The sequence below is a fragment of the Xiphophorus couchianus genome, chromosome 7 (assembly GCF_001444195.1).
Source record: "Xiphophorus couchianus chromosome 7, X_couchianus-1.0, whole genome shotgun sequence".
In the NCBI taxonomy this organism is placed as follows: Eukaryota; Metazoa; Chordata; class Actinopteri; order Cyprinodontiformes; family Poeciliidae; genus Xiphophorus; species Xiphophorus couchianus.
The window spans coordinates 25,518,872-25,545,323 of record NC_040234.1 but is presented as its reverse complement, the minus strand read 5'-3'; the positions used below and the strand labels follow the sequence as shown (position 1 = coordinate 25,545,323).

The following is a 26,452-nucleotide window of genomic DNA, read 5'->3' as shown; positions in this document are numbered from 1 at the left end:
ATTCTTATTGTATCACAGTGACCCTGCCAGGATAAGCATGCTGGGTAATGGATGCACAGGCAACCAGAGATCTAGAACAGCAAAAAATATTTTTATTGAAACACTCACAAACGCTACAGACAATAAAAAACACACAAGGAACAGTAATGTGTAACATTGTCCATAAAAAAATTCATAGCAAATTAGAATTACTTTGTTAAAATATATTGATTAAATATGTCTTTTTACTCCACAAACAGTAAGCCATGTTGCAGAACACACTTTGTTCCATAGAAAGCTATTGCATCACCTCTGCTGGACATCTTGGGTTGTGAAGCTAAGTGAGCTCAGTACTTTAGAGAGGCAGTATAATGCTGTCAACACAATTAAGCTCACAATAACAGCGATCCACAATCACATACAGGTCTGTAGGGACGATACAACCTGTGCAGTGTGAGCGTGAAGCAGACTGGAGCGTCTGTTTCACAGTGAAATGCTTCTCTCTCTTATAAATATCACAATAAAGTCTTGGGCATAAAATATTTACCCCCAACCTCAAACTCAGAGACAAAAGTTGCAGCAGCACTTTCCAACCAGCTGCCACATTCTGCAGCCATGTTCAGTATCATATCTAACTAGTACCTGACCTGTTTTTGTGTAACGTCACAAACTGAGGGGGAAGATATTTTCTGCCTTGTGATTCAAAAGAGAAGAGAATAAAGAAACTACAATCCGTTAGACGTTTGTCATAAACAAGATTTTAAGCCTTTTGACAGGAATGAGTTTCTGGTTATACAGACACAAAAAGTTTTTCCAACACTTCAGAATGCAGAACAGCAGAAAGCAGCACTTTATTATTTAAAGGATAAGGCTGACAGGATTCTGCACCTCTCTTATCACAAATTTCTTGAAAAATAAAAACTAAAAAAATATATAAAGTATATGTTCTTAGTTTTTACATTGTATTGTTTTTACGTGAGGCGCTCAGTTTTATTTCTGTTATAAATCTACTTTTATAACTTTCTTTTTAATAACATTACATGAAATTGTATTTTCCCCTTTACAGATTTTTTTTATGCTTTACTTTTGGTCACTCTTGTGTTTTTCAGATAATCAAAAACACTGAAATGGTAAAAACGGTAAATGGCCTGTTATTACAGTCATTACAGTCAGGCACACACACTCCCACACTGATGGCAGTGAGCCACGTTGTAGCCACTCAGTCAGAGATAACCTCAGCAAAATCAAAATTCACTTAAGAAAAGATGATCTCATTTCTAGTGATAATGAAGTTATCCAAACCAACTCATTCCAGTAAAACACAATGAGAGCTTTAGCCAGAAACAGAGAAAACAACAAGCACTGGAGAACCTTCCCAGCAGAGGCCAGCCAACCAGAATCACTCCTAGATACCTGAGATGGCTCTTCCAGGAGGTCACAGGAGGACCCAGAACAGACCTCATAGCCTCTGTTAAGGTCAGAGGACAAGGTTCAACAATAATACAGACTAGACAAAATGGCCTCCATGGTAGAGTTCCAAGGAAAACACTGGTGAGTGATGATCTCCAAAATGTCTGTGGACTGAAGAGACATGGTGGAACTTTTCGGTGGATGTTTTCCTCTTACATCTGGGCTCAGAAAAACAACATACTGACAGCCAATCATGATGGTGGGACAGTCTGACCTGGTTTGCTTATTCAAGATCTGAACGACTTGCTACAATTAGTAAAATAATGAAAACCATAAACAAGAATTTCTGACAATCATATTGCGACATCAAGAATATGATGTCACACACACAAAAAAAAAGAAACGAAAAAATGGTTTTGGAATGAGCAGTTTTTGTGTATGGATGGTAGTGACTGCAACTAAAACTCCAGTTTGTTTTTACTCAGGTCATCTTTGATACTAAAAAAATGGTTACTAATGGAAAACATTTGAGTTTAACTATAAGAGAAAAATAGCAAAATATGTAAGGAGGTAAATACTTTTTCATGGCACTGAATAGAATTGTTATTTTAGTTTTTACTAAACGTGGAGCATTAGGTTGTTTTGACCTGCATCCAAAAAAGACAAATGACAATTCCTCCTGAAGTTCAGAACTGGTGATCTCTGTAACACGCTGTTTAAACTGTGGAACAGAGCAAGACATTATATTCAGCTTAGGTCTTTCTTTTTAAATATTACGTTTGTTCTTCTATGATCTGACTCTAAACTTAGGTAGGATGATTTGCTAGCCTTTCATTCTATTCCCCCTTTTATTGAAAATGAATTCCCTTCCACTTCATCAAAGACTAATTATTGAATTAGTAAGCACCACGTAAAGGACCACAAACAAATAGTCTAATTAGAAAGTCATCTGGTGCAGAGCAGCACTGAGGATGTACTTGATTTAAAATGTAAGGAGCCGGCAGGTTTAGAGGCTCACCAGAGGACAGCAGTGGCAGCCTGACTGGAATGACAATATGGCAGGAAGCTGCCAGAATGTCTGGCAGTCAGATAGACAGACAGACAGGATGCCATGTAGTCAGACTAAACAACATCACTAGGAACGTGATGGGGGTCTCATGCAGGGTTTGAAAGAGGTCAGGTATTCTAGGTTCTGACTAGCTGGAACGCTAGGCCCCCACTGTTAGCCTAGCCTTTCACACACACTCTGGTTGCAACAGTGTGTGTAATTGGCCCCATATGTTAGGTAATGGCTTGATAGTCACCCAGCCTGAAACATGATGAAAATGCACGATTGAATCCAATCCAATCTTTGTCTGGTGACCTTACTGTCTGATGACATCACTCATGGCCTCCAGTGCCTGGTCTGAATGAGCCACATCGTAATTGTGTCAAATTCCATCCAAATCAAACTGCTCCATATTGCTGCTTAAAGCTGCAGTATGTACCTGACAGAAATATGTTTTTGACATATTTGTTAAAAGTGTCAATATGTTGAGGCTGTTCAATATGAGACAGACAATCTGTGAAAAGATCAATCTCCTCCACTTCCTGAGCTACTTTTGTCATCTGAAAAAATGCACTCAATGCAATCAACCAATCAGAGCCAGAGGAGGGGCTTAGCGCTGTCAATCAACCGTATGAATGCACTGCTAAATGTGCTACTGGTGGAGAAACAATTTATCGTTCTAAGAAAATCATTTATCTGCCATCATTGGTGGCCATGCTAACTAGCCTTAGCATTCATGGCAGGCTACGTTGTGGGGAACCAGCTGTGACTGACAGCACTGAGACCCTCCTCCTGACTCTGATTGGTCGTTTCTGACAAGGCAGGTTCATAGAGGGAAGACAGAGGAGTTGGACATTTTTCGCACATTATCTGTCTCATCCCATACTGTCACCACATGACAGTTTTATAAAATATGTTGTTTTTTTTGTTTTTTTTACATATTTGTTAAAAGTTACATATTGCAACTTTACTGTGTTTCTTTTTCGGGGAGTTTACATTCATATATACTAATCATTTGTTATGTCATAGAATGCAGAATTTTGACAAAATTATCCCTTAATTTAATCTGCTGGTGGCGACATCCATAAAAAATAACTTGAACATTTGTTATAAACTATATACACACGGCAGCACTGCGGCTCAGTTTTCCCATTCGGCAAACTTTAAAACACTGAGTGGAAAGACGAAGCCGACACAGCTGTCCATGCCAACAATCATTTGGATGGTAGCGGAGTCACAGCTGCTTCGGTGACAAACATAAACACATCGCTCACTCAAACACTGAATTATGGCCAAAGCTTAGGGTTGGATATGCTGCTAACTAGTACGTTTCACCTGCACCCTCCGTCTCTACCTAAAGACAGGTTTCAGGACAAGCAGCCATGTCACCATTAGCCTGCGGCTCCTTTAAGAACCTCTCCACCTCCTGAGAGTCCACTGCTACACTCTTTGGTCGGACATTGTCGTTATTCTTGATCTCATTGATCACCTTCTTCTGCACCTTCTTCTCTGTCATTTGCTGCCCCTCTGCCCTGCTGCTGCGGCGCTTGGTCTTATCATCTGCCAGTGTGACCATCTCACCCGGACAGACTGCCGGTTCATGGGGTTTATTTTTGATAAATAAGAAGTTGCAAGTAGCCAGAACCACTCCCGAGAGCACCACCTCACTTCCTGCCAGCAGGAAGACGTACATGTAGCTCTTGGTAGCGTCCAGAAGTCGCCCTGTGACAAAAAAAAGAACATAAAAAACAATGACAAGAAGAAATGTGACGGTGCACTACCATCAAGATGGGGTTTGGGTTTACCATAAAAAAATGGTTTATTTTATTCATTTACAGTTCAAAATGATCATGTCACATGTTAATAAACATAAGTTTTGAATGAAAAGGAGTTTGAAAATCTTAGTCTACCCCTTCTCTTCAAAGTCACTTTACTACACCATGTCCCGCGGTTGCTCAAAAGTCACCCTACACCCTTTACCTGAACAATATTTTTCTTCCAACAGTTTGAGTTGATCAACAATCTGTTTCCAAATCAGCAAGCTCTGAGGCGTTGGTCATCTCTGCTCTCCCTTTAGTTCCTCCTCTCCCTAAACTTTCACCGATTACCTCCAACTCAACATCAGTGATCTTCGATAGCAGCTACACATTTTACATCATCTCAAGTTCATCATCAAAATCACATATATAACCTCTTTAGCTTCTGATTTAGCATTCATTTATAATATCATGATAACCATAACTTATTAGTTACACTTATCATAACCAAAGTTACAGTTGTTCATTCTTACAAGTTTCTATTAATATAAGTATTTTGCTTTGGGTCTCATTCGATTACTCAACGTGTTTAGACTTCATTCTGTAAAACTTTCATGCATTGAAATAAGGAACAGTCTCAACTACAACACTCTCTCTGCCTGACTATGATTTATTATGATTAAATACAGAAAGAAATGGAAATAAAGCAAAGATTGCATGAGACAACACATAAAATACAACCTCACTGATTTTATTGAAGTTTGATTTTACTGTTGGTAAAATCAAACTTTGTTTGATTCATTTTAAATGTCACTTCATGTATTGTTACTGTTAAGCTAACAATACATGTCAGTATGGAACTTATGGGATGACCTCGGGTTATCTTGACATATGTTATGATTATTATATTTTTCTGTTTTCTTCTTAATCATTTTATTTTGTCATTGACATTTTACTTGTTCAAAAGAAATAAAGAATAAAGATTTCAAATCGTCCAATGTCCTGAAAGATTTGTCCAACTTTCAAACATTTTTTAACTCAAAAAACAAGGACGGTCTCTGCATGACTGCCCCATCGCCCCGGCAACTGGGCTTAGCAAGTAGTTTAGGGGAAACCCTGTTCTAAAAAAACTTGCTTGCTTAGGCAAATATTAGAAATAACTGACTGACCTGCGCTTGGTGGTCCCACCAACACAGCAATAGCTTCCACCAGGAGGACAAGGCCAATTGCACTGGAGAATTTTTCAGTGCCAACTATTGCCATCAGCACCTCAAACTGCAGTGCACCCACCATGCCGTAGGAGACCCCGAAGAAAATGCAGAAAACTACCAGAGATGCATAGTCGTTGGACTGGAAGAAATGTAAAAAAAAAAAAAAATCAGCTTACAGATCCTAAACTCTCTACATCAGTGAGCAGAAACTGTTCATTAGTAGTTCATGACCAACAAGGCTTCACCCACCTGTGAGCCAACCAGGTCAGCAGTCCCATTAAAGACCATTGCAAAGCTGAACAAATAGACACACCGAGGTCGCATCCATTTCAGTCCGGCAATCACACCGCAGGTTGGTCGAGCAAAAATATCGATGAAACCCAGGATGGTGAGCAGCAGGGCAGACTTGGTGTCCTCGTTCCCCAGCTCCTTGGCGTAACTCACAACAAACACAGGCGGCACAAACAAGCCCAGCACCATGATGGATGCTGCTACGGTGTAGATGACAAACCCCCTGTCTTTGAATACAGAGAAGTCCAGCAGCTTCTTTTCCTTCTTCTTGTCCTCCTGGTCGTGTTGCTGTTCCGCAGGCTTGGGATTCGGTAGGGGCTTCATGAGGGCCCCACACACACAGCAGTTCAACAGAAGCCCACCGAGAATGAGGAAGCCTCCCCTCCATCCGTAATGGTCCTGAAGAAACTGACCGAGAGGCGAGAGGCCGCAGAGGAACACGGGGCTCCCAGCAGCAGAAAGCCCATTGGCCAGAGGACGCTTCCGGTTGAAGTACCGATTGAGCATGATAAGAGATGGCTGGAAGTTCAGAGCTAATCCCAGTCCTTCAGCAAAGACGAGGACAAGAAATGTTTACGTGAAAAGGCAGAAATTTAAAGCTGCATCATGCAACTTTTACAAAAGTCTGCTTTTTACATATTTGTTAAAGCTGTCACATGACAGCCGCTGGCTACTAATGACATCTGAAGAAATGCACCGCTCCCGGTCAAAAACAACCAATCAGAGCCAGGTGGAGGGGCTTAGCGCTGTCAATCAACATCACGTATGCACTGCTAAATGTGCTAATGGTGCAGAATTCACCATTGCTTGCAGTGATTGTGAGTAGTGTGTACACAAGGGTGATTGACAGCACTTAGACCCTCCCCCTGGCTCTGATTGGTTGTTTCTGATGGAGCTCTGTATTTGTGCAGATGGTAGCAGGACCATAGGGAGAAGGCAGAGGAGCTCGATTTTTTTTCAGACTCATATTATACTGTCACCACACAGTGATAGTTACAAATATCTTTGTAAAAGTTACACACTGCGGCTTTAAGATGCAACACTAGAATAATTTTATATTTTTATGAAAACAAGACTTTCTAGAATCCATCTCATTCCTTTGCTTATATGCGCTATTGGACTATATCTAGACATATAGTCAGTTGCATAAAGAAAAACAATGGATTCAAAAGTTTGTGCTTTAATGCAAATTTAGTCCAATTTAATTTAAAAGTCTTAATAAAATTACCTCCAGTATCTGTCAATTAGTCATTTGAAAGATGCCAAGGACGGATTTTCAGCTTCACTGAAAAATGTGTATAAGAAATAAGAAAACAAAAAAACAGTGAAACCTGTGATGACTCCAGTAGAGAGGTAGATGTGGACGATGCTGGTGGAGAAGGAGGCCAAGATCATTCCCAGGGAGGCGAAGAGGCCTCCCACCATCATCACAGGGCGGCAGCCGAAGCGGTTGACCATCACGCTGCACAGTGGACCTACACAGAGCAGAGCACAGACACTGTCTGGACACTCAAATACTATGAGCTGCTCCATTTAGGTACAATTCAGTATTTTGTCCTAAATATTTCACTCAATAATTTAAGAATAACGTTGCATTAATCTGGCAAAAAAATAAATAAAAATGTCATAGTAAAAAGTACTTTATAGCTATGTAGGCCTGTCGCGATAAACGGTAAATCAATTAATCGTACGATAAATTAAAATTATCGACGTCATTCTAATTATTGGCATTATCGTCTCTTCCGGCCTTTTTCTCTTTCTGTTAATGACACCGAATGAAAAAAGGCTCAACTCCAGTGCTCTCCACTGACCCTCCCTTCCTCATTTTACTTAGTGTAATGCCCAGCGCACACGAGCTGTTGGCCCATTTTCAAAACCTGACAGATCACACATTAGCCGACAGAAATCCTAGGTATAATGGTTCGATCGGTTTGTTCCTGCCCTGTGGTGTCCAACAATGGGCGCAAAATAATGGCTACAAGTCCAGTTAACTAATTTTAAAATCAGGCATTAATCAATGCTTTACTACAATCTACCTGCAATGCATGTGGCTCTAGTGTCAGTCCTGACCGAATGAAAATCATTAATCGTTGAGCAAAATTTGCTATCGTGACAGGCCTACCCAGCCCCATGATTTCCCCTCAGTTACCTCATTAGGTTGGATATTTATTGGCTTGGCTAAGTCTGTGTTTTGATTTCATAAAGTATAAATGGGGCTTAGCTAACATGGAAATTAATCATTAATAACGTAGTGATTCCTTTAAGGTACTGTATGTGTGAAATGTAAAACAGAAGGAGCTTATAAAGTCAAGCACTTCTATGTGCTGAGAACAATTTTCTCTTTAATTTGTCAAAATTTGGCTCTTAAACTGGTGAAATGCTGAGTCTTTGATGGGACTTTCCAAAGTGTAAGTACAGATGCTGCTGCTGCTCTGACTGTAGTGCAATTCCTATCCTGGCCATTAGGGGGCGCGGCCGTTTTGTGAGCAATGTTTTGTTTTGGGTGTAGCAGTGTAAATCGGCAGTAGCCATGTTTGGAGGCATTTTATGTAGTTTCTACAAGTGTGTGTCCATAATACAATATATTTTGTGTTTTAGAAAGATAATTTGTGTATTTTGTAACTCTGAACATTTTTTGTTTTCTCACTTTGTAAAAGCTATGGTTAAACTAAGCTAAGTTTTCGGTTGAACTAGTGATTTTTATCATGTTGCTATCGTTTACTTTAATTAACATTACAAGTAACTGAAACACAAGACTGGAGTAATGGGAAGAATGTTACCCAATATGGCTTAGGCCTAGTAAAGCCTTTTGGGTCTAGAAGACAAGAATGTGACTAATATGTTATGTAGCCTGCTAATATGATGTATACTTTGGATTGTAATTTGTATTATGTTTGTTTACTTTATTTTGTAGAACCACACACACACTCAAACCCTCCTAAATCTACCAAAATTTACCTAAATCTGCCAATTAAAGAACCAGACAATGTTTTGTCCTTGTCACTTTGGTAATTAAATTTCAATGACAATTTTATTTATTCTTAATAGGAAATGTTAAGCACAAAGTATTTTTCTTATAATTTTAATTTCATCGTGAGCAGAGCTATAGACATCTATAGACATTTTTGACTCAAACTCATGTATTTGTTTTATTGTAGAACATTTATGATTTTTTTTCTAGCAAGTTTTGGACTTTTCAAATTCAGAGATTTTGAAAAGTCATGTTTTGTTTTCTTGCATCCTGCATCCAGGCACTGTGACATTTTGATTCACCTTAGTTTCTTCTCTTATTTTGAAAAACTGAAGGCATGTGGAGACAGATTTGTTAGCACACCTGGTGAAGACGTGTAAAAAGCCATTTTATGTGTTGGAATCAATCAGTCGTTTATTGCAGCAGCAACGTCTCACTCTGCACTGCAAAAACTTCTTACCAAGTATTTTTGTTTAGGTTCTAGTGCAAATTTCTTAGTTTTATCTTATTTCAAGTGCACCAACTTACAAGTAACAGAGTCCTTACTCGGAGGCAGGTCCTGACTCGGAGCCCGGTACTGGCTCAAAGCCTGGTCCTGACTCGGAGCCCAGTCCTGACTCTGAGGCAGGTCCTGACTCTGAGGCAGGTCCCGACTCTGAGACAGGTCCTGACTCGGAGGCAGGTCCTGACTCAAAGCCCGGTCCTGACTCGGAGGCAGGTCCCGACTCTGAGGCAGGTCCCTACTCTGAGACAGGTCCTGACTCTGAGGCAGGTCCTGACTCTGAGGCAGGTCCCGACTCTGAGGCAGGTCCTGACTCAAAGCCCGGTCCTGACTCGGAGGCAGGTCCCGACTCTGAGGCAGGTCCCTACTCTGAGGCAGGTCCTGACTCTGAGGCAGGTCCCGACTCTGAGACAGGTCCTGACTCTGAGGCAGGTCCTGACTCTGAGACAGGTCCTGACTCTGAGGCAGGTCCTGACTCTGAAACAGGTCCCAACTCTGAGGCAGGTCCCTACTCTGAGACAGGTCCCGACTCTGAGGCAGGTCCCGACTCTGAGACAGGTCCTGACTCGGAGCCCGGTCCTGACTCGGAGACAGGTCCTGACTCGGAGGCAGGTCCTGACTCAAAACCCGGTCCTGACTCGGAGCCCGGTCCTGACTCGGAGGCAGGTCCCGACTCTGAGGCAGGTCCCGACTCTGAGACAGGTCCTGACTCTGAGGCAGGTCCTGACTCAAAGCCCGGTCCTGACTCTGAGGCAGGTCCTGACTCTGAAACAGGTCCCGACTCTGAGGCAGGTCCCTACTCTGAGACAGGTCCTGACTCTGAGGCAGGTCCCGACTCTGAGACAGGTCCTGACTCTGAGGCAGGTCCTGACTCAAAGCCCGGTCCTGACTCTGAGGCAGGTCCTGACTCTGAAACAGGTCCCGACTCTGAGGCAGGTCCCTACTCTGAGACAGGTCCTGACTCTGAGGCAGGTCCTGACTCAAAGCCCGGTCCTGACTCTGAGGCAGGTCCTGACTCTGAAACAGGTCCTGACTTTGAGGCAGGTCCTGACTCTGAGGCAGGTCCTGACTCTAAGTCATCCTTAGAAGGTCCTCCTGACACAGACATCATTTGAAGTCATTGTCAGCGGCATGGCAACTATTGCTAGGGGTAATAATAGCACGCAGTGAGCATTATTATGAAATAAAAGAGAATCTGTGGGCACTAAATCATTATTCCCACAAGTCTGAACTGGAAGTGATCCGCTGGAACAGGGGGCCAGGGAACCATTGGTCCCTCCACTTTACCGCCCGACCCATTTTTATTTGTTATTTGGGTTCTATCTCCTAACAGGTATAGGGCAAGTGTCAATGGGACCGCTACATCCAACCAGTTACTCAGCAAATCCACCACTTTAACCCAGAAGAGTTTGACCATTTTGTAGTCCAATATTCAGTGTAAAACTTTTCATCTGCTCCCCTGCAGGAATCCGCTGCTAATGAACTGTAGATGTTCGCTCGGTTCGGTTTGATCGCAGTCATGAGGTTATATTTATATATTTTTCTGCATATTTTACAAAGTGCTTCTCTGCCATCTAGTCATCCAGGCGAAGTCGTGAAAATGTATATTTTCTCATGGTGACTCACTAGTCTCAACACCTTAGGCGCTTTCAACACCACGCAGGCGCACAGCAGATCGGACAGCGACACCAATCGAGTCTATCAACGTCAGCTCAGGTCCTGGGAGTAGATCTCATTTTTAATACAGATTTTATAGTTAGAGGAACTTAAAACAAAAATTCAGCATCAATGTAAAATTCCAAATATATTGAAGGGGTCATGAAATGTTTTTTGAAAAATTTACTACCAAGTCAAATTGTATTGGTTACTTTTTACTACCTGGTCTTAATTTGAGATAATTTAATTTACTACCTTTTACCCAGAAACCCTGTTACATGAGGCAAGAAGCTTCTGACTCACTGTAACAGTTTATAAACCATTGACCTACTTTAACATGCCTGATTAGCGCACCATTCTGTCCTAACATGCAACAAATTTAATGCTGGCGGAAACACGAGCTAAAATGAAACAAAACCAAAATAAAAAAAGAAACAAAGGAGTAAAGAGATGTTGGGGAGGTCGGGGGATCTGTAAATGAAGTTTTTTTATCCCCCTCGCCCCCTCTTATTATTTTCCCGTAAATACCTCCCCCCAACTCCCGTCCAACAGTCATGTCTCCTCCCCCCCCAATCGTCCCCTGGTAGTCAAACCCAAAATTACAGATGTCTAGGCCTGTCACGATGAACGATAAATCAATTAATCGTACGATAAATTAAAACGATCGACGTCTCTTCCGACCTTTTTCTCTTTCAGCTAATGACACTGAATGAAAAAAGGCTCAACTCCGGTGTTCTCCACTGACTCCTCCCTTCCTCATTTCCTTAGTGTAAAGCCCAGCGCACACTACACCATCTTAGAGCTGTCAGCCGATTGTCGGCCCATTTTCAAAACCTGACAGATCACACATTAGCCGACAGAAATCCTAGGTATAACAGTTCGATCGGGTTCGGTCCTGCCGTGTGGTGTCCAACAATGGGAACAAAATAATGGCTACAAGTCCAGTGAACTAATTTTAAAACCAGGTATTAATCAATACTTTACTACAATCTACCTGCAATGCATGTGGCTAGTGTCAGCGTAAAGTCCTGACTGAATGAAAATCATTAGAACCTATAGTATTTATGTCACGTTAACGAAGAACAGCTGAAAAGTTACCGGGTTTATCAACTGCGGTAGCAATTTCGCTCCAACTCCTCCTCTTGTCATTTCTATATTCTTTGCATGTTGAATAAACATTAATGTTGTTTCCACATCGGCTGGACTTCGTGTTGCCCGTGTCAGCTGTTTGGGATTCCCCTCCATAATTTCCCCTCAGAAAACACGGAGGAGAATCCTTGCTTTCTGATTGGCTACCTGTCACATTCAACAGGCTGCGTCGGGGAAAAACCCTGATTTGGATCGGATCGGCCACGATGATCTAACGTAACACACCACACAACCTTAGAAAGACCAACGTTTTAAGATTGTTGTAAAGGGAAAAATAGGAGCAAAAAATCATATAGTGTGAACTATTGCATCAGGTAGTGGATGTGCCCATCTTCTCTATTTAAATCTAATTATTACTGAAGGGAAACATAATATACAGACTTCATAATCTGCAGTCTTTTAGTTGAATGCAGTATTTATTTACACTTTGGCTTTATGTTGTTTAGTTTTTTTTCAGTACAATTTTTGTTAATGGAGACTGAGAATCCATTTTATTTTCGTTTTTGGTTGTTTTGTTTATTTTGTTTACCATTTCCAGTGTTTAGTGTTCTTTTGAAAATAAAGTGTATCTATCTTCGGCAAGAAATCACATGCATTATTATGTCATTTCCAGTGTAAAAAGGTCTTCAAACAATATTATCGTTTATCGCAATAAATTTTGAGACAATTAATCGTTCAGCAAAATTTGCTATCGTGACAGGCCTATAGTTATGTTACTCTTTTATTAAATTTGGAGAAAAAAAACTTTGGACTTAAGTAAAATAAATAGAGATGTAATACATCTCTATCCATGTTGAACAATTCACCAAATTCTACCAGCTTTAGAGACAGAGAGGTAGGGTTTCTGAACTAAACATTTTATTTCAAACTTCAGTATTCCTATGAATGACAAGGAAATAAATGTAATTCATCTAGATGTCTGTGACCATGACATACGGTACTTACTTTACACACAACTGAAATAGCTTTAAGTAGGTTAGTTTGCTTTCAATTTATTGGGCTTTCTTTCGCACCATCACATGTGTAGCATTAGCTTGAAATGTCTTCTTATGGTCAAGTAACATGTTTGGGTGAGTGGTACATTCAGAAGCTCGGCCCTATCCCCAGATTTATGGTCAATCGTTGCCAGGGTAACAACTCAAGTCGCGTGGCCATCTGCTACAAGAAAGCCAATATATACTGTATATGGAGGCTTGTTGCATGGATAGTGGTTCCCAAAGATATGATAACCACTGTGTGGTGTGGAACACTGAGCTGAGTTTTTGAATAATCTCCAGAACTTACAGTTCATGCAAAATTCTTCAAATTACTCAAACACCAGTGGTCTTTACCATGACTGTTACAGGACAGACATTTTAGACAAAAACGGATAAACTTCAACAACTCACCAAATTTCACCAAGATTTACACATAGAATTTCATTCAATTTCTATAGAGCCAGTCACAAGAAATGTCACTCTAAAGCACTTTACCAGACATGCAGGTCTAACTGCTGTGAACAAAAACTGATAGTGATGATGTGTAGGGTCTGAAAGGCGTATTGTGTGCACAGGAGCTTCATATTCATGAGCAAAACATCGGTTATTACAGTTACTGGTGTTCCCCTCCTGTTTCAATGTCATACAGCAGCACGCCTCTGCTTCTGGAAGGAACGCTGCATCTCCCCAAACTACATTCTGCTATCATCAATCTCCTGGTGCCTGCTCTCTGGTGTCAGCATGCAGATTTAATGACAAATGTTTAACTTTGATTAAATATTACAGTTTCGAGTTGAAGATGGACCAAAATGCAGACAGGAGTTCAGGATGAACACTGAGTGCATTCTTAATGAAAATAAGAAAACTTACAAAGCTCATAGCAGCTAACACAACAGCAACAACGGGGCACAACAAAGGAACCAACAGAGAACAATACGGACCAGAAAGCTTTAATATATTCAGAGATAAGAGAATAGGGGCTGGTGGGACTAATCAGAGGTAAGTAGATGCAGCTGGGAGAAGAGAGCAGGCAGAGAGAATTGGGAGATGTGAAACAGCTGGGAAGGAAAGGCTAAGGAAGATGGACAAGGATCAGACAAAGGGATACCATGGATAAAAGAACTGAAACTAACATAGTAGAATGGAATAATGATCTAAGGAACCTCAAATAATAATAAACCATTTTTGTCTCTGCAGGCCTGAATGTTATTAATAACCTGGTCTAGGTACATAAATGTTATCATTTCTCATTTTCTAACCATTCTGATGAGCTTATTTATCTGTCTAATTACAACATTATAAACTGTCATTTGAAAAATCAACAAGTGGTAAGCTGACTGGAGTAAGGCAAGTCCCACCTTCCACTGACTGGGTTTACATATAACTAATTCTAACTCTTGAATTAGACAGTTGGAATAATGAAATTAACAAACTCTGCTTGAGAATTTGTTAGGGTGTTTCTGTCTGTCTACCAGTCAGACAGAAGCAGTACAAGTTATGCACTAAAAATTGTTCAATAAACAGCAGATCAAAGCACTTCGCTATTTTTCTAGTTATGCACAGAGGGTATGGTGATTCTTGAGAAACTCAATATGCAGCTGAAAATGTAAGAACTAATGGACATCCTGAAGTTCTTATATGCTGTGGAGGAGTAATTAAATGTAAGAACTTGAGGAATCCATACAGCTGTCAAGTTCTTTACAACAACAAAAAAAAGCCTGACCTTGTTAAAATTTTGACCAATATAATTTTTGCTGTCACTGAGTTGGCAACAGTGACAGCAAAACCGTTAACTGCAAACGTGCAGACATGACCTGGTGGGCAGAGCTAACAGTCAAACCTCTAACAGCAGAGCAAAAGAGGTTGATTTTAGGAATTTGTTGAGGTAGATAAGATCAGTGGATAAGATCAGCTTCACATTTAAGCATCGGCCGATCACCAATGTCCCAAAATTAGGAAAATCAGGGTGATAAGTAGCACTTCTTGTCATAGGGTCTGGTCCCCACAAGGAGCAGTCAGTCCCCACATTGTAATATGTGTTAGGGAAGTAGTTCTTACACTGTAGCAAATACAAGGATACACACACACACACATGCGTGCATGCTCGTGTGCCATGCATTTGATGCATTATGGGGACTATTTTCCTGACACATATTACCTTGTGGGGACCAAAGCTTGGTCCCCACAAGGGTAAACGCTGTTTTTGGGTTAGGGGTTAGATTCAGGACTAAGATGTGAATTGAGTTTTGGTTAGGGTTAGACTGTAGAAATAAATGGAAGTTAATGGAAAGTCCCCACAAAGATAGTCTGACAAACATGTGTGAACACACATACCCATACACATACTAAATAGACTAATGCAAGAGCAGGCCAGAGAACCCACTAGTGAACAGGGAGAATATTTAAACTCCAAGCAGAAAGATCCCAGGTGGGTTTTGAACTCAGGATCTTCTTACTGCATGGCAACAGTTCTACTAGCTGTGCCTTTAAACACCTATATAGGAAATAAATGAGAGGTTGTAAATGAAAGGGATCCAGAGATCAGGGGAGAAAAAAAGTAATTTTCTGTCAGTTTACCTCTGAACTGGGTCTCTTGTTTAACCCACAGTTAAGTCAAACTAGATGTTATTTTGTTAATGCAGTATCATGTAAACTAAATTAGTACACTGATATTGCTTTCCATTTGTGTAATGTGCAAACAAGCAGCAGCCTACCTGTGCCATAAAGCATTGCCAGCAGGATGGAAGAAATCCAGGCGGTGTCGCTGTATCCAACTCCAAACTCCCTGATCAGCTCTTTGAAAAACACACTGACTGCTTTAGGGAATGCATAGGAGAAGCCTGTGATGACAAAACATCCAGCCAACACTGCCCAGCCCCATCCTCCATCTGGGGCCTTCACACTTGGTGCTCCATCATCCACGACAGCACCTCCCATGGTGCTTTATGGCTGTTCCTTAATGGAGGCAGTGAGATGCTGGAACAAACATAAAATATTAGGAAATTAAATTATTTTCTACATTTTAAATTCAGATTGGCAGCAGGTGGCACACTCTCATTGAATTTATTTCCTTAGTGTGGATCCACATAACTCCTAATATTGCTTTTTCATTCTGGCTTCAATAAACCAGTTCTTAATTATACTGTATTGAGTAAATATAAAGAACAGCCCTGCAACAAGGACTCACAGTTTTTAATGAAGGGTTCTCCTCACAAATCTTCACAATCACATGTGATGCATATCCAGCAATCATGGAATGAAGAAATGTCGACTGGATCCGCTGCCAGAAAAATCTACAATGAAAATCAAACAGATCGTGTAATTTTCTCAGCATTTAATAAAAATTTAAAAAATCTTGAATTCCAGACATTATTTTCCTCCCATTAAACACTAGTACATTGTCTGGTTAGTAAATATAGACATTGAAAATTATAAATGAAAAACTTGTCATTTTAAATCTTATATAGCACTTTATCAAGTCCAGAGAACCCCAAAGCACTTCACACTACATTCACCCACACAGCAGGAAACCACTGGATTGTAGCCACAGCTGCCCTGGAGCAACTGTGGCTACTCCAGGGCAGGCTACCATGAGGTGAGGCTCCCATATACCACGCCACTGGGGTGCACTGGTACATGTCACCCACACCACCAGCAGGGTGGTGGTCACAAGGCAGGGTGGGTGACATGTCTTGCCCAAGAACACAACAACAGAGCAGGAATCAAACCAACAACACACAGACTGAGGGACAAACTTGTACCACAAATCGCCACCATCGTGCCCAACAAGCTAGAGACCAGATTACTCTTTGCCAGCCACATGGAGATGACATCAGTGCCACAACAGTGTTTGACTGACTATATAAACTTCTGACTGGACAACACCATCCCCACCAGAACTATGAGATGTTTCCCTAATAACAAACCAGTGGTCTGAAGGAACTGCTGAACCTGATAAAAGAGCCTGCAGAGAGCACGACAGGAAATTATAGACAAGCATACAGAAGCAGCTCAAAGTTCGCATTATAGAAAGCAAGAAGTACAGGAAGAAGCTTGAGACCAAACTACAAAGAAACAATGTCATAGATGTGTGCTCAGAGATGAAGAAGATCACAAGCTTCAAGCAAAAGAAGGATTAGAGAGGAGTCCCACATTGCAACTCAGAAGTGGCATCTCATCAGTGATTTCTATCAAATGGAGCCATGGTTTTGCTGTGTAACTGGTGGGTATTTTGTCATAATTAACTGGTATGGAGACTTTACTGCTTAAGGAGGGAAAGTTAATGAGAATGTTTGTGTCATAACCTCTTTCACACAGACCTGATGCTCTGTGCCTCTTAAGAGTAGAGTGGTACAGAGAATGGTAGTTAGCTTTAGCTTGGAGTGTCTGCTTGTAGCTGGTTGTTTACTCCTTCACTGACAAATGTGCTGTTTGTGTATATAATAGTTGCTCTTTAAATAGGTTCTGACTTGTGGACACCAAGCAATCATTGATGTGTTACTTAACAGACCCACATTTGTAATGTTGAGAGCTGTAGCTGCTGTGGTTTCATCTGGAGTGTTTGAAACTGTGTTGATAAGGCCAAGAAACCTTTCCTTTGCAATGTCCTCATGTAGACAAATTGGATGCTTTCCTTTACAAATGTCACATGTGTGGCCACGGCGACAATCCTTGGTGTTAGGTCCCACTTTAAGGTATTCATAAGATGCTTAACATGTGTGCATATGTGTGCTTGTTTTCCAATGGCTTATCTGAGAAGTTTGGTCATTTTGTCAGCTGGTATTCTTTGTTTTTGCAAAACATGAGGGTGTCTTTGCTGTTGTGCTGTCTGTGCCTTTTTGTTTTGTACTGTGGTTTGGGTTATGAAGACTTGAATGGATCTGTTTGATTTAAAGTCCATTGTGGTTTTTTGTCTCATAGAATGGGGCACGTGACTGAACAGCATATAAAGTAATTGCAATCTCTGCCTCAACAGCCGGAGAAAAAAAAATCCATGGCGCCCATAAGTGTTACCGTGACCTGGCAATTCCAACAGGATACCAGCCAGTCTGGAACTTTCTGTAACATTATGGTTCGTCCTCACAGTCACTTTCTAGGCCTTTTATAAATGACAGAGCTTGATGGAATGTGTTTAGGAAATCTGAAAATGTCCTTAAACCCTCTGCATCCTTTGAGCTTATTTTTGTCCATTTATTATCCTTTGTCTCTGAAAGGTATTTGGACAATAAAAACTTGACCACTGGTTAAGTCTTTGCCACACATCCCTACATGTCTTGTCATCACTACAATAAAATGTTCCCTCAACAAATTATTTGCCAGGGCCTGTGGCATACATTTTCAGCAGGTGATGCTTATCACCAAATGATATGCCTTTGCAGTTCACAAGTGAGGTGAAAGAGGCCCGCCATTCCATGAGACTTGAGAGTTTGATTAATTTTCATTAGGATTGGTGGTATCAGACATTCCTCGGTGGTATCAATGTAAAAAGTAAGCCACTAGCAAGGGTGTCAAACTCCAGTCCTCAAGGGCCAGTGTCCTGCAACTTTTAGATGTGCCTCTGCTGCACCACCTGAATAGAATAATTAGGTCATTAGCAAGGCACTGAGAACTGATGTACACAAGAAGAAGGTAATTAAGCCATTTCATTCCAGTGTTTTTTACCTGTGGCACATCTAAAAACTGCAGGACAGCGGCCCTTGAGGACTGGAGTTTTGACACCTGTGCACTAGAGGGTGCTTGTTCATAAACAGCAAGGTGGTCAACAGCATGTTATTCTGTTGCAACTGCTGATTGTCCATATTTATGTTAATTTTTCCACCACGTATCTTGAATTTTGCACGAGCTTCTAGCATTTCCTTTTCTGCCCCTAAACACTGACGTTCTGATTTTTGTACACCTAATTCCCTTCTGTGTTGCTCCTCCACTTCTCTTATTTTTTCTTTGTGTTTGATCTCCTTCTGGATAATCTCAAAAACTGATTCCTTTGCAGCTAACTCTACAGTCGCATCCGTCCTTTTGGCTACAACACTTGAAATGTCAGACTGACACTTGACAGAGGCAGTACCATACAGAGCAAGGAAAGTAGTGTGAAAATAGCTGATGAAGACGCTGCTTTTCTCTATCTGCATCAAAATCTCCTGTTGCTGTTATACGTTCAGTATAGTAATTTCATAAAGTTTTTTGCATCTTAGGTCAGGAGGAGATGGAGTACTATATGCTACCTTGTTTCACTGCACAATTTCATTGTGTTGTTAGTCCATTTTCAATATTGTCTGCCACTGCACAGAACCTTTGCTCTGACAAGTGAGACTGAAGCTTTCTCTTGATGCTCTGAGTCTGATTAGTCATTTCCATTGTTCATAGACAATTAGCCCTTTTCTCCCTTTTAATTAATTCTTCTTTATGGTAGGCTATATCATTTTCTCTGCTACACAGAAAGGCGCTCTGAGCACCTGGGCAACGATAATTCAGCTGGAGAACACATTTTAAGTTCAGACAAAAGATTCTCTTTGCACTTAATGTTGTTCTTTAATTCTTGCACCTCTTTGATGCATTAAAGTTCTAATTTAATTGGTTTCTGTTTACAGGTCATGGCTAAAGCCAACCATTTTTGTAACTCATTGTGATCTTAACCTTTAGCTTCTAATCCATCAGCCGTTAGCGCGTTAGCCGCAGACGCCTTAAGAGCTAACATATGTAATATGTGTGGAATTGATTATTTTATATTCTTATTAAAGTGCTATTTTAAGTTTATCACAAAAAAAAACACATTAACAGAACAAAATACACACGTATAGTAATACTTTTTACAATCAACAAACCTTCTGACTCTTCGGAGTCGCTGCCAATATGAAACAACGTGGAAAAAAATAACTGCTGGGATAAACAAGCTAACTGCGATGCAACAGCGTTAGACAGGAAGTGTAATCTCAAAAAATAAAATCATACAGCTCAAGCCGGAAGTTCTCCAAGTAGGCTTAATAGAACTTTAAATGAAAGTATCTAATAAGAACTTTGAATAGGACTCAACTATAAAAAATATTGAACAAATTTTATTGGCCATGCTATCTAAAGTTTTAGCAGTGACGTTTTACACCAAGTATCATCTTAGCAAGTTTTCTAAGTACCAGCAGCTTGATACAATTTTTAAAATGGTTTTGTATCACGATTCTGAAGTTTTGTTATAAAAAAAGTTAAACAGCATTTTATCCGTTTACCACTGCTTAACTACCTCACAAATGCAATTTTATTATGCATTTCATTTGTATTCAGAAGCTGACGTTTCTGTTTGTAATTAGAAAAGTTAAGATGTAAATGTTGACTTTTGTTGTGAGGTTTTACCAAGGCAGACCTACAAGTCAGTGGCTACTTTTTAGAAAAGTTACTTGCAGCAAAAACAACTTTTTTTGCATGTTTGTATTTTTCTCATGTTTCTCATTAAAACTTTCACACAAAAGAGTACTACAGCATATAAACTGCTCCAGTGTTTGAAAGAACAAAAGAGAAAAAAATACATCCATACTATTAACTTATGGATGTATTATTATTATTATTATTATTATTATTATTATTATTATTATTATTATTATTATTAGCAGTTAAGGCTAATACATACTTCACAAGGACAGATAAATCATTCTCTCTCAGGGCTGCAAGACAATTATGACATCTTAATTGTACGCGTAGACAGACGGGCGGACGGGGGGATGGATGTTGTTGTTTTTCCCTTTACATTAAGTGGGTAATGCTGCTGTAAACCAGGGAGCCCTGGGTTACCATGCCCCTCCTGTTGCTATCCCAACCTTTACATGGAGTCAGTAATTTAAACAATGAAGGAATGAATGAAATGTAGAGTTCCCATCCTTACACTTATGTATGCCTGTATTCATCAGCATACAGCATTCACTGTCTATCCGGTGAAACAATGAAAGAATGGGTTTCTAACCATCTAGGTTTGACACTTGACCTTAAAGCCACTAATTGTGTTTTACTGCTGTTTTCCAGTCTTTAAAAGCTGAAAGCCTTACTAGCAGCAAAGATCACTAGAACAATTTTTCCACTTACTCTTGAATAATTAACATAAGACTTATACTTATGGGGGAAAAGACTCAAGCATTTCATTTGAAGACTCATCTCTAGGACGTCCTCTCTCTTGACCTCCACAAACAAGCAGCACCAGAAGATCAACAAGTAAAATTTACAGCTCTGCCTTGTCCAATTACATTTTGTAATGGGAAGGTTCAGTTGCGCTAACTTCATCCTTCACATCCTCCCTACCCCACCTGTTATTTATATGCTCCCTAAGGCTCTGCAGTGCTGCTACACAGCCACCTAAATCAACAGCAGCCTTGCAAAATCCTAACGCTACTTTGTATTGAATAGTTGTTCTTTAATTCCCAAAGGATTCTTTTTATTCTTCAAGCCTCTACAAATAAAGGCTGTAAAGTCACTGTTTTGACTGTGAGCTTGCAGCTGGAGGCCCCATCACCTGATTTACAACCTGAGGAAACAGATGGAATGAGCTGCACAGTAGAAATGCCTGATTGGTGAAGCCAAACATCCAACAGCCAGTGTCTCCAGGTAACACGTTTCTGATGGGAATCTGACGAAACAAGCTAGAAAGAGTCTGACCCATGTCTCAAAAACACAGATTCTTTCAAAAGGTCATTATTTATGAATATTTTTAAATGTAGCTGTTGCACAAATGTATTTCCAAGAAAAAAGTATATATATATATATATTTTTTGTTGTTGTTGTTGCTTTTTTTTTTTTTTTTTCTTTTTTACAGAATTTTAGAACCACACCCTGCACCGGGCCTGATGTAGCACACTAGTATTGCTAAAACTCTCTCTTCACATTGGAGGCCCGTGGTTTCCTTATTTCTCACCATGTCCAGACGTCAGTTTGTGACCTTCAATTCACTTTGCTAATGCAGCGGAATAATGAGGACACAATACCAGCAGGGCCAACAGCCACAACAAGACACATGATGGCAGCTGTTGATTCCACTGGCCATTTATGGTTTCACTAATAAATAAAATTAACATTTGAAAATGGCATTTTGTAATCACAGATCAGATTTACTCAATATTAACATTTGTTGGATGGATGGATGGATGGATGGATGGATGGATGGATAAGAACTTAGTTATAAATTGATGATGCTAAAAGTAAAAAGAAATTGAATTCGATTTAACTCCTTCACCCTTTCGAGCCAGATAAACCTTTGAAAATAAAACCGTTTTGCAATTTAACTCATATCGATTCATCCCCGGTACATCGGCATATTACTCTGCTCTACTAATATTTTCCCTCTCTGCATATTTACATCCCTAACTTTAACAGAATTGATAACGGTGAGGTCAGAATCTTGAAATTTTCAAAATAAAAGCTTCACAGATTAAACCAACACCTCCTGACTTGAGAACGTTCTGATCTACCTTCTCTCCTTTAGTCGCCGCAGCAGCCCTCACACCTTCATCCTGGAAGCTGCTGCAGTCATTTCCTCCAGAATTAGATCGCCTCTAAAACACCGAGTAAAAAGTCACGCATCCCAGCGACATGATGAATTTCACGCAGTCGTCCCGGAATTAAAAATGCCACTTGATAATTAATAATCGCGTCTCGTCCATCTACGACAGTCGTTGGACCGCTGATGTGAAACAGGAAGAGTGTGTGAGTGTGTGTGTCTGCACCCAGCGGCAAACTGTTGAGCGTCTTACCGGATGATGCAGCCGGGAACCGTCCCTCATCCAGCCTCAGCACCTGCGCGGCGTTCCAACCTGCACGTCTACCCGCAGAGCGTCAGAGCCGGGCAGACCGAGCTGCTGCTGGGTCCTAACGCCGCCCTGCTCTACCCCTCCACCATTTAGTCTGACCTCACTAAGAGGAAACACATCAGCTCATACGTGCTATTTATAGGCTTTGTTTTCTGTGGCCTGCGCATCACCGTCACCCTGCTGACGGCACCGACTTTCTGGACAGTTCGGAGGGATTCTAGCTGCAGACGGCGCCCACACAGCCAGAACTGATAGAGACATCTGAGCCACCAGAGGCTGTGTTGACAAAATGTCCCTGAAGACAAAGCACCACCTGCCAGCTGCAAATTATTTATACCCCTGATAGATTTAGAGTAACAGCAGCACTCTGATTCAAAATAACAAGTAGCTGTCCCAAAAAAAAAAGAGAGAGAGAGAGACTCAAGTAAGAGCACAAAAGTATTTGGTACTGAGAAAATAAATATAACATGTGACTGACTCTTTTATATAAATAACATCTTCAAACAGACAACACAAACTCATCAAGTTTTATCTTTAGTCGCATTAATTACTGCAGCAGCGTCTTCACAGGTCTGTCTGTGAAAACCTGCAGCTGATCCAGAACGCTGCTGCTGGAGTTCTGAGTAAAACCAGGAAGATAGAGAACATCACCCAGTTCTACAGTCCTTCACTGAGAGAACAGACTTTAAGATACTGTTAGTTTATAGATCACTGAACAGTTTAGCACCACAACACATTAAAGATCTAGTGGTGGTGTATCAACCTTCCAGACCTCTCGGGTCTTCTGGTTCTGGTTCTGCTTTGCACCCAGAACCAGAACCAAACATGAAGAAGCAGCATTCAGCTTCTATGCACCACAAATTTGGAACAAACTTCCAGAAAACTGTAAAACAGCTGAAACACTGAGTTCCTTTAAATGAAGGATAAAAACCCACCTAGTTAGAACTACTTTAGATTCATAATAACTGGAAGTTTGATTAATACATTTGAAGTATATTTGATTGATGATTTTGATGATATGATGATATTTGATCAAATATAATCCAAATCAAATCAAATCAAATTTTATTTGTATAGCACATTTCAGCAGCAAGGCATTTCAAAGTGCTTTACATCATATCAACACAGAAACACAATGCAACATAGAATCAACAATCAAAACACGACATTAATTCAGGTTCCATCAATAAATTTGTAATTGATTATGTTTCAAATACAATCCTAAACAGGTGGGTTTTTAGTTGAGTTTGCATCCATAGCAGGTTTACCTGTTACACTCCTACTGTGTTATATGGAAGAAAATACCTGTTGCTATTTTTATTCCCACTCACGCTCACAATCACACAGTTTAAAACGATGTAGACAACATTTTAATGGGCTTCTGGCACAAGGCTCCGTACACCTCTTTCATGGAATTAATCAATAATGTTTATTGCTTGTTTCATACTAGGATATTGTGTATTGTGTTTTTTTTATGTAAATAATTTTAAACTGCCTTATTGCTGAAATGTGCTTCACAAATAAACTTGATTTGATTTGTTAATTTTTTAAAGATTAAATAAATAAATAACATTATCACAAAATAAAAGATTCAGGCAGAATGAATACTTTCTAAAACAGTGACTGGAGTAGCCAGAGACTTAACTCAAAAAGAGCAGCAATACTTCATAATAATATTGCTCAGGTACAAGTGAAAAGTCCCAGAAGTTGCTTTCAAAAATGTTACTCAAGTGTAACTAAGTAAATGTAACTAGTTACTACCCACCTCTGGATTTAGATGGGAATGATTTCCTTCAACCAAATTGTTTGGTTGTGATATGAAATAAGGCAGGCGTCACCCAAAAGGTGAGAAAACAATGTCAACAACTCCTTAGAAATCCATCCCACTGTGGCATTTGTTTATATTTAATATTGGCATTTCGAAAATGATTTATGCCTGTCTCTATAATCAGTAGGAGAAATGCTGGTCAGCTATTTGTTTCTTCTTGCATTTTGGCTCTTTGTCTTTGGTGATGAGTGTGATTTTACTTGGTCACAATGAAAACTTTTGAATGGATAAATCTAACATTTAAACCTCTAAAAGCTTGAAGAAGCTAAACCTTTCCCTTGCAATGTGCTGAAAAAGATCCTGAAAGTGTGGACTTGTTTAGTATTATTTATATGACTGAAGCTGCAGCATTCAGAAACCTGGTTTTGGCCTAAAATATGAAATTTAGTAATCTTTTTCTTTGTTTTATGTTACTCCTTTCCTCTGTGGGTCATGTTGAAATGTTCAGCTGGAACCACGGCCCCCATAGCTTGTTTCTCTGCAGCCATTTTAACTCTGACTCCACCTTTTGTTTTCATATTGGATTTCATTTTGGCTCAGTGTTACTCACGCTGTAGCTCTGGTTTTCAGACCAGTTTTCTGCTCCTGTCTTGTTTTAGCATTCTGCACTGAGCTTGACCTGGTCAGCCTGGTTTGTTCATGTCAGAGGATCAGCCCTGGTTTATTATTTTTTTTACTTGGTCAAAAATACAAGAAGTGCAATGAAAGGTTAAAATAACAATTTTAAAAAAATCCAACACAACATGAGTTGATTTTATTTGTAAAAATATTGCTTGGCTGACACTAATAATTTAACAGCCTTTGATTTTAGATGGTTCCTTTCAGATTACATCAGGTGGTTTTATATCTGCGTTGTTCCAATATTTGCAACCTCTAACTGAATTTGCACAAACCAGACATTTCCTTCAATTTCTGAAGACTACTCACACAAGGGTGTCTTTAATCCGAACCTCTGCAGCTGTTGTTGTTGCATGTTGTTTTCCTGTTGCTGCTCCCTGCATTTCTGTGACTGGTGTCTTAACATGAAGGAAATAAACCCAGCTTTGAGCTGGAGCTTCAGGGTTGGTTCAGCGGTTTGCTGCTGTTCAGTCTGTCTCCCACATCCCTCCACAGGAAACATGAGCAGACTCAGCGTCAAACTACTTTCAAGTAGTTTGATGCTTGAAGACTGTAAGTCTACTTGCAGCACACGTCTTCAAACATATGTATTTATTGGTGTGGTTATGCGACTCGTGTACAAAAATCTTAGTCCTGTATTCAAATACAGGCCGTCACAAGTTTGAGTCCTGGCCTTTTGACCTTTGCTGTGTGTATTTACCCTTTCACACAATCCACTTTCAAATAAAGGTCAGCAGAGACAACAATCAAACAGGAATGATCATTTTCATTGTTGCTGTTTGACCTATTGCAGTTATTCTGCTCTTAAACATCTTCCAGGAAGGTCACTATGACCTGTTGTGTAACAGTCCTGTCACTGCACCAGTAAAGATTGTTAAACAGCGCCACCCAGTGGTTAAGTTACTTTAACACTACTCTAAATGACATATCGGCACAATTTTTGCCAAGTGATTTTCATTTTTTTTGTTGCCAAAATCACTTTTATTTTGTTTATATCCAACACCATCTTTTATACACACACACACACGGTCAAACATAATTAAATAGCTTAGATAGTAAACTGTTGGGGTGTGTCAACAGACTGAATTCAGTGTTGCTCCTCTACAGCTTCAGTCATCCTCTCAGACCTGCTGGATGTTAACTTCTTCTGTTGTCTCCAGCTGTTTTTTTAGGAGAATCTTTGAGCTACTTCATCGCTTCTCTACTGTGACCTGGCTCTCCATGCAGTTGGGATACCCACAGATTACCACCAATTAGCTAGATTAAAGATGACATT

At 40.2% G+C, this 26,452-nt stretch overlaps 1 protein-coding gene and 1 long non-coding RNA gene across 6 annotated transcripts; one reads left to right on the top strand and one right to left on the bottom strand.

Annotated features, from left to right (window-relative positions):
* Positions 1-72: 72 nt before the first annotated feature.
* Positions 73-25,605, bottom strand: slc16a3a (solute carrier family 16 member 3a). Of its 4 annotated transcripts, none has more exons than XM_028023292.1 (7): positions 25,486-25,605; positions 16,139-16,244; positions 15,666-15,927; positions 7,028-7,171; positions 5,655-6,241; positions 5,364-5,544; positions 73-4,159 (listed from the first exon to the last, which is right to left on the bottom strand). In XM_028023292.1, exons 3-7 carry the CDS (start codon positions 15,886-15,888, stop codon positions 3,792-3,794), a joined length of 1,503 nt encoding a protein of 500 aa, XP_027879093.1. In that variant the 5' UTR covers positions 15,889-15,927; positions 16,139-16,244; positions 25,486-25,605; the 3' UTR covers positions 73-3,791. The 4 variants fall into 4 exon arrangements, with proteins under 4 accessions (XP_027879093.1, XP_027879091.1, XP_027879092.1 ...); XM_028023290.1 differs by lacking the exon at positions 25,486-25,605 and adding an exon at positions 22,674-22,911; XM_028023291.1 differs by lacking the exon at positions 25,486-25,605 and adding an exon at positions 22,392-22,665.
* Positions 9,245-9,827, top strand: LOC114148205 (uncharacterized). 2 transcript variants are annotated; one of them, XR_003596238.1, is made up of 3 exons: positions 9,245-9,277; positions 9,404-9,457; positions 9,728-9,794. It is a non-coding gene; the product is annotated as an uncharacterized LOC114148205 (long non-coding RNA). The 2 variants fall into 2 exon arrangements; XR_003596239.1 differs by lacking the exons at positions 9,245-9,277; positions 9,404-9,457 and adding an exon at positions 9,545-9,637 and having other exon boundaries at positions 9,728-9,827.
* Positions 25,606-26,452: the final 847 nt, after the last annotated feature.